The following is a 14,417-nucleotide window of genomic DNA, read 5'->3' on the forward strand; positions in this document are numbered from 1 at the left end:
TAATACTTAAAGTTAAATTTCTGATCACAGGATAATAAATGTTTGATATCCTTGGTGTAGATTTAAATATGTCAAAAACATATGAAAGAGTAAAAAGTGTTCCTTCAGAAAAGGAATTTAATTTATATAATACTAGAGTAACCCAGCCTTCGGTCGGGATTCCGCTGTCGTAGCTAAAATAGGCATCATGTAGCCTCCAGGCTCGACAAACCCCGACAAACCCCGACACACCCCGACAAACCCCGACATATCCCGACAAACCCCGTTTGCCAGGGTTTGTCGAGGGGTTTTGCCTCAGGCCCACCGGCTACATGAGGCCTTCTTGTGTAGTGTTTTTCCACGTAAAGCTTGATGACTCCGTCCAAAAAAAGCCTCCAGGCTCGACAAACCCCGACAAACCCCGACAAACCCTGACAAACCCCGACAAACCCCGACAAACCCGACAAACCCCGACGTGTCGAGATATGTCGTATCATGTCGGGCCCACCGGCTACATGATGCCTTAAAATGGTGCAAAAGTATAAACCTGCTCAGCCTGCAAAACATTATCAAGCAATCAAGATGTGTTTGTAAAATCTCAAGTGACAGAAGAACATACCTAAAACAAAATTATGAAACATTACCGGAGTGAGGATGGAAAGGATTCACGTACTCTAGTTCGACACGCACTATAGTTCGCCAGATATCACCCCTGTCGAACTTCGGTACGTGTCGAACTAGAGTCCAGGCAGCGTACTCTAGTTCGACAAATAGTTTCTGCTTGTAATCCAACGGCTATTGCCGGGTCCTCATCATAGGATCACAGGGTTCAATGGCAGATAAAACAATTTTCTGAAATCTAGCAACCAGCGGTCTAGCTAACGTGTCGAACTTGAGTACGTGTACCGATGGAGAGAAACACACTCAAACTTAATAACGTATCGAAACGGAATATTGTACTCCAGTTGAACTTCCTATAAAGCACCTGCAGAGAAGCCACTCATTCAGGCCGAGGAGCAAAGTCTCGTGATGAAATAAAATCTATAATCTATAATCTATAATCTATAATTCAGATCAAACTGCTACTTTTAAAAGCAGCAGGCCACCAATTAAACCACTCTAATACCGTTTCCTTGATTAAGTCATTTATAAATTTATAGAACACAAACTCTTATAATTTAAGCTATTATGATACAAAAAGAAAATTTGTTGCTAGGACCGTACCTTTCTGGGCTTTCTGGAATTTTACTTTTCTAGAACCTTACTTTTCTAGAATGTTCTAGAACTCGGTAGAACTATGTGTCAACTTAAAACATTTTTACCACAGTAATATAATGATAAGGTCCGAGAGTTGGCAGGAAACCGAAAGCACTGGAGAGAGATGATACGACATAAGCGTCAATTCCTTGGTGCAGGCCACTCGAATGATTGAGGAGACGTTATCAAGTAAGTAAGTAATATTATATAATATTCCCTCGACTGAACGATGTTAAATATCCATATTACGTTTCACAAATCAGGTACAAACTCTTATTGTATAAAAGTACTATGATGCTCCATTTTTACGTATCGGATGATACGTAAGTCAAAACGTAAGTAAAATCCTGTGTAAAAGTCAATAAAAACAATTCCTAACATGTTTAAACAATTCCTAACATTTTAGGTGCACCCATTATTTACAATATTAATATAAATCAAATTATAAATTGACTCTAATAAATCTAGTGCCGCAATGTGGCGTAATCCGGTAATTCCAACTCCTTATCACCTCCCACTATTATTCACCTCCCACTATCTAACATAAGAATTACTAAGCGATGGCAGCAATAAGAGCCGACCCAAGTCCAGAGCCATCAGTGGCAACTTCCAGATTAACAGTGCAGTTCAACTCCTGGAGAGTTGACCTCATTACATTAGCAAACGTAGCGTGTTTTAGGAAGACTGACCCGTCCACTGCTACGGTAAACGGTACTTTCTCACGTTTCAGCCAGATAGCGTAGACACCTGGGTAATTTGTTTTTATTACGGGGTCAGTTTAACTTTAGAAGTGGAAAAAATTAATGCATAATGTTATAGATTGAATCGAGCTAGTTCCTAGCTCTCTCCTGATTCTTCTAGAACCTTCCACAAGGACCAAATATCTCTAGATATTTACGGGTTAAACCACTAGTCCGTAAAGAGGACAGTTAAAACCACTAGTTCGTAGAGAGGATAGTTAAACAACGGTTAACTACCTTGTTTTAATTATAAACTTAGACCTCTCCGAAACAGGTAGGTTTAGCGTAAGGGTCAAGGTTCTGCGATCTTACTTTGTTCATTATTCCGATTATTCCGATTTTACCATCATACTGACTTTCACTTCGAGTATCTATCTTCCACGCAACCGGTGACAACAGATTGGCGACGAGGATAAAACGGCGACGAGTATAAAACATGGACGACACGAAGCCACCGAAAGATATGCCCTTGTCGACAGGTAAGATTCAAACTGTTACAGACCAGATGAGTCGTATTTCAATCATAGGTAGACCCCGCCAGTTTGTCTACGGCGATAACTTTCATCAGTTTTGCGATCGGTTCACAGAATACGTAACCATAAATGAGTTAAAGAAAAACCTAGACATGATATTTCTATCCTTGGTCAAAAATAGAACACACGCATCTTTGAAATCCGTAGAATTGGATGATGATGATAAAGCCGATGCGGCTAAATTATGCGATGCTTTTAAGAATGCCATAAATCCGGTCGTAAGCAATGCAAATGCTCTTGCAAAATTATATAATCTAAAGCAAAAGAGCCATGAATCCATTGACGATTATAATTATAGACTTGGTATCATAGCCCAGAATCTAAATTTTTCTCCATCTGACCTTACAAGTCATAAATTAGAAGCTTTCATACAAGGCCTTAGAAACATTGCCATAAAAATAGAAATTGTCAGAGACTTAACATATGACAAGGCAGTAAGTAGTGCCAAATCTCTCGAGGCTTTCTTCATTGAAGATAACAAAAATAATTCGGATGATACATAAATTAAAAATATCCATAATAGCAGCGTGAGTAGATCAGCAGGTCCGTCAGGCCATAGAGCAAGGAATAGATCGAGAAATAGATCAATGAATCGTTACAGTTCTAGATCTAGATCAAGATCAGTGAGTCATATTGATTCTGATAATAGCAGGGACCATTCGAGATCTCGGTCCAGAGATAAAAAAAATCTTCGTGATCGTTCTAGATCAAGCTCCTATCCTGAATCATTTCGTACAGATTCAAAATGAGATAGATATATCGACTGGCACGGGACAACATATTGCCCCAGAACCTGGTACTGCAGTGAGTCAACCAGGCCATCATTCGCCCGATAACACTATCCCATTGACCGGCATAACTAGCACGGAAGTAGACCCTACGAGCTCAAATGAAGCTTCTATATATGAGAGGTTAGCGAGGAATAACCCAAGGGCTACTAGAAATCTGCCTATTGATAGGTTTGATTATCCTCATGACCACGTGACGGTCAATAAAAAGTACAACAAAAAAAGGAAGTGAGTACTTAATTACTGTAATTCTGCAGATGTGTGAGTTTCTAAACTAGCAACGAAGTCGTATGATACTATTTCTCGGAAATAATTTTAGGTGTGCCCATGTGCACTCGGGTACCTTTTAAACCGATTAATCAGTTGTGATCATTATTATCGAGACTTCTTTTAATCATGATACTCTGCTAGTTTTAGTACTTTAGCCAGTTAAACTTTCTATTTTATATTTATACAACTAGTTTAAATCACTTTCTGGCATACTCACACCGCCATATTAATTAAGTATAAATGGCTTGCAGCAGGATATTACAATTACAATATATTACAAGGTCAATCTAATGAATGACTATTTCCCCCGTTCGTAACAAAAAGTATTTTTCCAGAGACTGAAGAGCCCGGACCCCAGGCAGTAACGAACGTAGAGACCGCAACGATAGAAGAGGAAGCGACAACAGAAGAGGCAGCAGTGACAGGACCAGCAGCAGAGACAGAAGGAGCAGCAGAGAAGGAGCTCATAGAGACACTAGAGAGCGTCACCGTAATGGATACTGATAGCCCCGCAGACGGAGATAGCCCCGCAAACGGAGAGACCTTGGTGTCAGCGAACGTGACAAGTCAGGCCTTGCTGCCAGCTAACAAAAGTGGTAAGAAAAGACCTTTGAACGATTTAGCTAAATATCATGGTCATACTCAATCACAGAAAGCTTCAAAACTGATGGAAGCGATCTCTGATAAACAAACAACTAATCATATGATTCAACCAGGTGCCCCTGAGCAAGCGAGGCTACGGAAGCACGAGGCCATATGGGCCGGCATGTGCCCCTGGGCACAAACCCCGCCTTCAAACTTCTTTAAACCGGGGTATCACCCTCTCGCCATGCTGTGGCGGAAAACCCCATACATCCCTGTCCACGCATTCGCGTCCATAGCGGACCAGAACGAGATCAGAAAAGATCCCCTGGGGATCTGGAACCCCAAAAAACTACTGGAAAGGACTGAGACCATAGAAGCGGTCATAGAGAAGATAGAGAGGTTAATGCGAGAAACCATACAGGGAATAATACAATTCCTGGTTGATAATAGGAACGACGTTGTGTATAGACCCCTCTTTCGGGGGGGAAAATTCAAAATACACAAGGAGGCCATAAGATTGGCCATAAAGCTCAGGTTCAAAGGACCACTTCATGAACTGAATAAGGTCAAAGAGGACACGGATTTGCTGACCGTAGTTAACTTGAACAATATTTCCACCTTGCTATGGTGGACCGCCAACAGCAGGTGGGAGTAAGTCCTTTGTGACATATCCCTACATCAAAGTATTTTAGTCCTTTGAGACATATATTCTATATATGGGCCATTTCACGTAAAGTAAATTACACTTTGCACAAAAATGTGGCCTTATTCTGACTCTCAAGCATTACACAAACATAACAGAATCATGATAAATTGCATGAAACATCTCCTATGTACTCCACACACAGCTATATTAAGATTTTTTACTCCAACTACTATGGCTTTTGAGTGAGGCACGTTTGAAAATGTAAAGTAAATTACAGGGCACAAATTGACATTCCTGACCAACGTGTATTGAAATCTCATTTCGTGCCCAGGTGTGAGAGTAAACATTTAAATATTTTTCATGCACACTGGCAAATGTCTTGCCTGTACTGGAAAGGGTTTGTTTTGGTAAATGGTTAATAGCTGTGTTCTGTAGAAGCCTTTGTTCCTTGTAAAGTAAGTTACTCTTTTGTGTCAAGTAGTTTACACTGTTACACAATCCTTTGATTTTAACTGTTTAAAGCTGCCCCTTTGTCTTTAATTCGTTTGCTAAGTGTATGAACTATGTAATATATGATTAATAATGATATATCAGTTTATCATAAGCCAATTAAGGGGGCCGGGGGGGCCTTCATCAAAATTTTCTCGAAATTGACTTTATAGTTGTTTCTAATAGAGGGGAGTGATATCTATCAGATGCTTTTGGTCCCATGGAAAAATATTGTTCCTAGACGAAATTATGATCGGTCAAATGTCAGCGCTTATGTGTAATTGTATTGCGCGAACGATTTTCAATTTTTGAAAATCTTGGACCTCAAAAAATCGTCAAAAAACGAGGTCCAAGATTTTCAAAATCGAATAAGATATGTTTAAAGGCCTATCTCAAAATTCTGTCTGGCTCATCTCTTTTAAATTATCTCTAGAACATATCCTGAAAGTTTCAGGGTGATTGCTCAAAAAATGTAGGAGATGATAGATTTTTAGACTCGATTTTCAGGACACGTGATTGAAAATCGCTTGCGCAATACAATTACGCATAAGTGCTGACCTTTGACCGACAATAATTTTGGCTAGGAATAATATTTTTCCTTGGGACCAAAAGCATCTGATAGATATCACTCCCTTCTATTAGAAACAACTAAAAAGTCAATTTCGAGGGAATTTTGATGAAGACCCCCCGGCCCCCTTAATTGGTTGATTGATCCACTGATTGGGTCCACAGTTAGCCCAGTTATACAGAGTAGGTAGGTGGGCGTAAATGTACGAATGTTTCCCAGCTCAAAAATTTGTGTTCAAGCAGGCCACTGGATTTTCTGTAAAGTAAAGTATTATTTTCGAAAAGTCAATTTTTAACCATTTTTAACCATTTTTATAGATTTCTTTAATGAAATTCTGACCAGAACCAATCTATTATCACTTTTAAATAACTTTTATTCTGTTTGACAATCGTTACTTGTTGTGTTTTACTACTATTACTGAATAAAAAGCATATGTGTAAATTACTTGACACGTAAATTACTTGACATGTAACTTACTTGACGCTGGTATTGACATGATCTGATATCTATGGATCTAAATAAACAAGTACATTATGTCTTGACATCAGAGTTAGCTTGTTTTAGCAAGATTTCAGCAAGAAATAACATGAAATGTGGCCAGCAGAAAACTTTTTTGTTTTTTATGTAAAGTAGTTTACACTAAAAACAGGAGAAAGTAGAATAGCATTGCTCCGACTCTGCTTAAATTTTGAGTCCCAAATTTTGCATACAGCTTCAGTGAAGTGGTATGCACCTTTACAGATCAAGAATTAATGAATATTACAACAATCTCTTTTAAGTAAACAGCTTTTATTATAGAGTAGTTTTGGCCTGTAAAACATGACAATTTATGGGTCTTTTGAAAACGCGATAACACAGAAACGAAGTGAGATATTTATAAGCGGTTTTTTGTGTCTTACAGTTTATGATCTTCTCTTTCAGACTCCAATCAAAGCTAGTTTCATAACTGAAATTTATTTTTTCCCCTCCTTGTTCATGTTTCATGAAATTGCCCATATTATGATATAACACTGTTACTTTTGTAATATATCACTATTAATTTTACTACCTTGGTGCAGTTATCAAAAATGCGTCTATTCATTTCTTGGAAAATAAAAACCAAAAACAACATACGATTGTAAGAATCATAAATCAAAATATAATTGAGGTGTCGATCATATTAGATCATAATTGGGAATTCCACAAAATCTATGTTGATTATACCCTTCTTCTATGGACCCTTACCCACATGTTACTACCGCTCTATTGAAGCCCTGCACATTACTTCTTCTCTACTGAAGTCCTAAACGTCACTCCTGCTAGCTATTGAAGCCCTACACATTACTTCTTCTCTACTGAAGTCCTAAACGTGACTCCTGCTCTATTGAAGCCCTGCACATTACTTCTTCTCCACCGAAGTCCTAAACGTCACTTCCGCTCTCATGAAGCCCTGAAAATTTCTCCTGCATTTACCTTACTTAGTCCTTAGAAGACACTAATAGAGCCCACATCACCCCAAAGACCTTGAAGATCTAAGTTGACAATAGTTGGGTGAAAGACTTACCTTCTGGATCAACCGTCGTACTAAAGCTTAACTAACAAGAATAGACACGATCCTAGTTGATGAACATCAGCTCACGCCAACAACGGCTCATTGAAATACTTCTAAATGGACAATCCGAAAACTATAGTTTTTTAATAAATGAAATAACAGACTGGAGAAAATAAAATTTCCTTGAAAACCAACGAACAATTCGTGTAAATTATTTTTAATAGAATATGGAGAAGAATTGAATCTGTGAATTCGTGTTAACATTTGATTTTCAATATATATTTTCAAACCCCTAGCCCAGAACCCCTTACGCCTCAAAGACTCTTCCGACTTCAAACATCGCTTCGACTCCTCTCTCAATCCCTCCTTCCACTACCACGCCTCCTTAGACGTCCAATCCTTGTACACCTCCTGTGACATGCGCCTAGCCCTCAAAACTGTCATCTCCTCCTTTGAACAGAACCCCTCTCGTCTTCCCTCCAATGTCACCACCACCACCATAGGCTCCCTTATCAACTTTTGCCTTGACAACTCATACCTTGAATTCAACGGCTCCTTCTACTCCCAAGACGAAGGTGGTACAATGGGATCCCCCCTCATTGTTGAACTAGCTGAAATCCGCCTTGCTGAAATCGAGACCTTAGCTTTATCCTCATGTCCTGACCCTCCGAACACTTACTCCCATTTCGTTGACGACGGCCTTGGATCTTTCAGAGACAGAAACCACGCAGAATCCTTCCTTACATTCCTTAACTCCCTTACTGAAGACCTCAACTTTACCCAAGAACATCCCTCTACAGACGGAACTATACCCTTCCTTGACGTTCTCATCCACCCTGACAAATCCACATCAGTCTACAGAAAACCCACCCACACCAACCTCTACACCAAGTACTCCTCCTGCACCACCAACTCATCTAAGAACGCAGTCATCCGATCACTGACCAGAAGAGCCCACAACATCTGCTCACCCCAACACCTTGACGACGAACTCCAGACAGTACGACACGTTTGCCTCCAGAACGGCTTCCCTCCTCACCGCATCACCACCATCATGGACGAAGTACAACGGAAATTCACCAACCCCTCTCGCCACCAATCCCTAGCCTCATTCAACCGACAGACCCGTGAACATGCCCTTAGTGTTTCTCTTCCTTTCCATCCCTCCCTATCCAAACCCATCTCCAAGATACTCGGACAACACGACATCAAAGTCACCCACTCCTCTGCTACCTCCCTCCGCAACCTCCTCACCAAAACGAAGACCACACCCCCTACTCACCTCACTCCCAACACCATCTACGAAATTTCCTGCTCACAGTGCCCCTCCAAATACGCCGGACAGACCTACAGACCCTTGGTCCACCGCATGAAAGAACACGAACGATGTTACAGACTCAACAACGCCATCGACGAATCCACAGACAGAATCAAATCAGCCCCTGCACATCATGCCCTGACCACCGGCCACACCATCTCCTGGAACAACATCGAAGTCCTCAAATCCCTCACCTCACGCTCCCAACTTGACCTCACAGAACACGCAGCTATACAAATACGACAACCAGCTATGAACAGAACAGACCGCGCACCCAAATGTAGTTCCCTCTGGGACCCCACTCTTCCTAAAATTGCCAAATCCTTAAAGTCCAGACCATCTGGCATTTCCTTCTCAACCTCAACAGAAGACTAAAATTTTTATTGACTTTGTACTGTAATTTTCACTTTCCCACCCACACCTCCCCCACCCTCCATCCCTGACACCACTCAATCACATATAAGCATTGTCCACCACATCACATTCAGCTGACGACGATTAACACATGTTTATTGAAAGCTTCTACAAGTTAAATCATCGTATCTCTTATATGTTTTTAACCCAACTCCACTCAGTAATATGTGAGATATTTGTGACAAGACCCATAGCTTGTTTTTCAAAATTGTGGACGTATAATAAAAACCCCGTAAAGATTTTATCTACCAATAAAATCTTTTTCTGTGTCCGTAGGGATCTGTTATAGATTGAATCGAGCTAGTTCCTAGCTCTCTCCTGATTCTTCTAGAACCTTCCACGAGGACCAAATATCTCTTGATATTTACGGGTTAAACCACTAGTCCGTAAAGAGGACAGTTAAAACCACTAGTTCGGCCATAAGATTGGCCATAAAGCTCAGGTTCAAAGGACCACTTCATGAACTGAATAAGGTCAAAGAGGACACGGATTTGCTGACCGTAGTTAACTTGAACAATATTTCCACCTTGCTATGGTGGACCGCCAACAGCAGGTGGGAGTAAGTCCTTTGTGACATATCCCTACATCAAAGTATTTTAGTCCTTTGAGACATATATAATAAAAACCCCGTAAAGATTTTATCTACCAATAAAATCTTTTTCTGTGTCCGTAGGGATCTGTTATAGATTGAATCGAGCTAGTTCCTAGCTCTCTCCTGATTCTTCTAGAACCTTCCACGAGGACCAAATATCTCTTGATATTTACGGGTTAAACCACTAGTCCGTAAAGAGGACAGTTAAAACCACTAGTTCGTAGAGAGGATAGTTAAACAACGGTTAACTACCTTGTTTTAATTATAAACTTAGACCTCTCCGAAACATGTAGGTTTAGCGTAAGGGTCAAGGTTCTGCGATCTTACTTTGTTCATTATTCCGATTATTCCGATTTTACCATCATACTGATTTTCACTTCGAGTATCTATCTTCCACGCAACCGGTGACAACAATAATATGCAAACATAAAATTGTGGATAATGTAAGTAATATTGATGTCATGTAACATATTGTGTGAATGATGCAGTTTGTTAACAAGGATTTAATGATTACGGACAATAATTGTGATTTGTCAATATACTACATATAACTTACCTGCTGCAGCAAGTTTAGCAGCCCTGTTACTAACAGCATTACAAACTTGTCGCACCACAGCAATATCTGCAGGACTCGCTGTAGGGAACACGGCACGACACTCTTCTTCAGAACTGGGCACATTGGACTGTTAAATACTAGGTTTCCTCTTAGATTTTAAAGGCAAAAACGTCGACAATACAAGATGTATTTTGCTTTATAGTGATCGTAGACTTTTGCCCCAGCAATCCACTCAGGAGAGCGAAGGATGTAAAATAAAATACAAGGTTTGGAATTTCTGTCTGCTCAGTGCAAATAAGTTGGACTCATAGTCTTGGCACCAAGCCATTCGACTATTTAAACTGAACTGTTAAACTCACTTAATACAATCACTGACAGTTGATCCGTCGAGTGAGTCTTCCTTGTGAAGCATATCTGGGATGTTCCTGGCGAAGATGCAGTTTTTATGTAGAGTTCGTTTCAGTAGTGCTAGTCTTGTCAGTTCCCCGAGATACATGCCACTAATCATCTTCTCATACCTGTAAGTGTGGGTCATCTTAGAGATAGGGAAAACATAGTTATATAGTTATACTAGCAAGCCCGTGGTCACAGGGAGGAAGGTAATAGTATCCTTTGATAGTAAGTTTTTATCGCTTCAAAAAATATCCGTCACAACCGAAGATACAGCCGATCAAAATATAGTTCGCACTAAACACAATACAAATACAACGCAATTACGTCAAAACCGATCAAAATGTCGCTCGCAAATCTTTGCACGTGCACGTGCACGTTCCAACACCGTTACCATGGTTACCATGCAACTTCCTATTTCTCATCTAATTTGCACGTGGGCGGTCGTACAGACAAAAAGAATCTTTCGAATTATAATTATGATAATACATGCATATAATATTATTATTATATAATATATATATAATATACTCTAGAAGAAAGAAGCAATGGTTGTGATACTTACAGTTGCTTGCCAGCGTTAACACTGGAAGCATCAAGCTGTTTGTCGTAGTCAGTTTGTAGATCAGCAAGGTGGCCCAGCTCACCAAAGTTTCCCCACTCCATGTTAATTACTACCTTATCAATTGGACAAGAGTTGGACTTATTTGTTTAGAGAAATTATATACATCAATCAAGTTCATTCCAAATGAAACAAGACAAAATTGTTAAAACGGGTGAATATTGAATATTGTAACAGCTAATTAACAGCTAATTAACAGCTAATTAACAGCTAATTAACAGCTAATTAACAGCTAATTAACAGCTAATTAACAGCTAATTAACAGCTAATTAACAGCTAATTAACAGCTAATTAACAGCTAATTAACAGCTAATTAACAGCTAATTAACAGCTAATAAACAGCTAATTGTAACAGCTAATTAACAGCTAATTGTAACAGCTAACTTTAACTGACCAACCATCTCCTCAGAAGACTTGATATTCGGAACATTGGACACTTTCTCAGTGTAGGCAGCGTTAGTACCAGTTCCCAAAATCAATCCTGAATGACAGTTAGCGTATTTAGAACATCCAGACACTAGTGTTCCTGCAGTGTCGTTGGCTAAAGCTACAACCTTAACTTTCTTGGTGACCTGACAATATTGATGTTATTGTAAAATATAAATTGTTGATATTTTAGCCATTTTGGACACGTATTTTGTAGGTGTAGAAATATAGGTAAGGTTATGAAGACAGAGTGAGGGAAGTTGATTTTACAAGTTTCATATTATGTAAGAAGTACAAACCTCATTATTAGCCAAAGCTTTGTTTAAAAGTTCTGCTACATTTTTATCCACCACGTCTGAGTTCGAAAAGCCTTTTGTCCATCGAACTAATGTACCATAGCACAATGAAGATTGTTGCATTGGGAAGGAAAAAGTAAACCCAAGAGGAATTTCGGTGTTTTCCAAACTTTCCTAGAGTACGGAATTGTGATGAAATTTTTAAATATAACCAATAGCGTGTTAAGGTTAAGGTGGTAATATTTAAAGAAGACCTACAGCTACATGTGTAAATGTAGGTACTGAATGTAGGTACTGACCTTCTTCATGAAGCTTGCCACACAATCTGCCAAGTGCTCAAAGAGTTCTTCCCCTCCCACAGTTTTCATTCTACTCTCCATGCAAACTGTCGTTGATTTTATAACAGGACTACTGTTTGGTATCAATTTCACAAGTATGACTCGAAAAGTTGACCCACCGAAATCTGCAGAGAATTATAGTTCAGCTGGCATTAATTTGGAAACTTGCAAAAGTTGTAGGTCTCTCTTTAAAACTAGGCAGCTGGGTTGTTGAGATCATATTCAGACTATCGTGCTTTAAAAGGCTGAAAACCTTTCAGTGTTAGAATTATAGGTCTTGATTGTGATCTATAATCCATGTCAATGAATTATTACAATTGTCAAACTAAACTTCAATCATCTTAAAAAGCATATATTATGTTTGCTATTATAAATTGACCTTAGGGGAAGAAATGTGTACGCAGTGAGTAACTGTGGCGCCAAATTAATTTAAAGTTTAATTCAAAATATTAGATAAATATTAATAATGTGAATATACCCAATTCCTGATCGAACTGAAATATAAAACGCTTGGCTTTATAGATCGAAGGACGAAGGCAGCTGATCGACTTGATCTCACTGGACTCTAGTTCTACATGAACCGAAATAATTTTGATATCTGCACTTTTTGGCAAATTTAACATCGCTGGCTTTGCATGATTATGCAGCGCCGCACAGATTAATCCGAGCAGGTAATCGCCTTTTTGGGGGACTTCACACAGTCCTAACCAATCGATTCCTACATGACCCGTGTCAAGCAGAATATTTAATTCGGCTCTTGTTTTTTACTTCAAGGTCACGAAACTGAGCGAAAATGTTCAATCTAAAAGGAGGTGGCTAGCTCCCGAAACTTGAATTTTTGCCATCGATTTGGTCAAGATCTAGACGCTTTGCAGATTGTGCAAGGCTCAAATAGAGTACACCCTAGGGTTATCGACATACCTAATGCCAAAAAGTTTCCAGACTCGCTACCATTTGGCAAGGTATGTATATAGGTCGGAAGCATAAGCAGGCTTGATTGTTTCCCTGAAAGACCTTTTTCCATTTCTTGGTACATGTCATTGGCTAATTTCTCAAGCCTTGTCTTGTCAACATTGTCAAACTCAGACATCACCCTGTGATATTTGTTTAGTTATTGTCTTCGCAACAAATTCAGTTCCCAAAACTATTTTATTTTTTATTTGAAAATAAATCAAGCGTTACATTTCAGCCATGCAAAATTACAATGACATATTTTGATATACTAATTGATATATTATGGGACTGCAATATAAGTTGCTTAATGTGTGGCCGAATGACAACTAACTAAACAAGAAAAATAAATTTTATTATATTATAATAATTAGTTCGGCTGAACCAACACATAGCAAGAGGCACATTAACGTTGGGGCCGTCTACCAAATTTGCATGACAAACAATAACAAGAAATCAAACATATCATAAATAATTATAAGTATTTTGCTCTTTACAATTCTGACACAACTGAGGACAAGAAAAACAGGGCCACCAAATTTTAAATGGGAAAATTTTGAAAAATGAAAAAGCCTTAGGCTTTTTGGTGAAGTCACTTACTTTCTAAGTGACTTCGAAAATTGCGAACTGAGATATGGCCAATTTTTTTAGTGGTCTTTTGGCCTTAGTTTCTACATTTCTATAAATATTAAGCTATATATCTCAGAGAATGTATAGTTTATGCTTACCTTTTATATAAAGTTGGTTTCATACAAAAATATTGATATTTTACCAATTTATGGGCCAAAAATTTTAGATTTTGGCCGAAATTTGGTGTGTATGCCCAAATATGAGCATATGGTTTTTGGCTCATAACTCAGTCATTTTTGTCCAATCTGGATGAAAATTCATATACGAGTTCAGGGGACCACTAGCTACACGTACCTGATCTTGAGGTGATGTACGACACCTCGTTAACTCAATCAATGTCTGGAAGGCTGCAAATTTTCACATGCCCAGCACCTATTTTTCTTAAGGAGTTGTGCAAGATGACGATGCATAGAGGCCGCAGAATTATGAGGACTACCAGATCCTGGTGGAACCTAAGTGATCCATGTTATCACGACAGGCCCTACACTTTGAGGTACG

General features: G+C 39.1%; 1 protein-coding gene across 1 annotated transcript; it reads right to left on the minus strand.

Annotated features, from left to right (window-relative positions):
- Nucleotides 1-1,539: 1,539 nt before the first annotated feature.
- On the minus strand, nt 1,540-13,428 carry LOC134826883 (hexokinase-1-like). Its single transcript, XM_063839387.1, has 8 exons — nt 13,260-13,428; nt 12,300-12,463; nt 12,004-12,174; nt 11,677-11,850; nt 11,222-11,334; nt 10,626-10,784; nt 10,267-10,379; nt 1,540-1,983 (listed from the first exon to the last, which is right to left on the minus strand). The coding sequence occupies exons 1-8, from the start codon at nt 13,426-13,428 to the stop codon at nt 1,790-1,792; spliced, it is 1,257 nt and encodes a 418-aa protein (XP_063695457.1). The 3' UTR covers nt 1,540-1,789.
- Nucleotides 13,429-14,417: the final 989 nt, after the last annotated feature.

The sequence above is a fragment of the Bolinopsis microptera genome, chromosome 1 (assembly GCF_026151205.1).
Source record: "Bolinopsis microptera isolate Bmic1 chromosome 1, MBARI_Bmic_1.0, whole genome shotgun sequence".
Lineage (NCBI taxonomy): Eukaryota > Metazoa > Ctenophora > Tentaculata > Lobata > Bolinopsidae > Bolinopsis > Bolinopsis microptera.

Bases quoted from the DNA above. Each gene is read 5' to 3' on its own strand.
- LOC134826883 (XM_063839387.1), bottom strand. From the start codon at position 13,428: ATGTCTGAGTTTGACAATGTTGACAAGACAAGGCTTGAGAAATTAGCC. The intron at 10,380-10,625 runs GTGAGTTTAACA...CAATGTGCCCAG, and splicing joins ACTGTCAGTGATTGTATTAA to TTCTGAAGAAGAGTGTCGTG. The intron at 1,984-10,266 runs GTAAGTTATATG...CAAATTACCCAG, and splicing joins TGCTAAACTTGCTGCAGCAG to GTGTCTACGCTATCTGGCTG.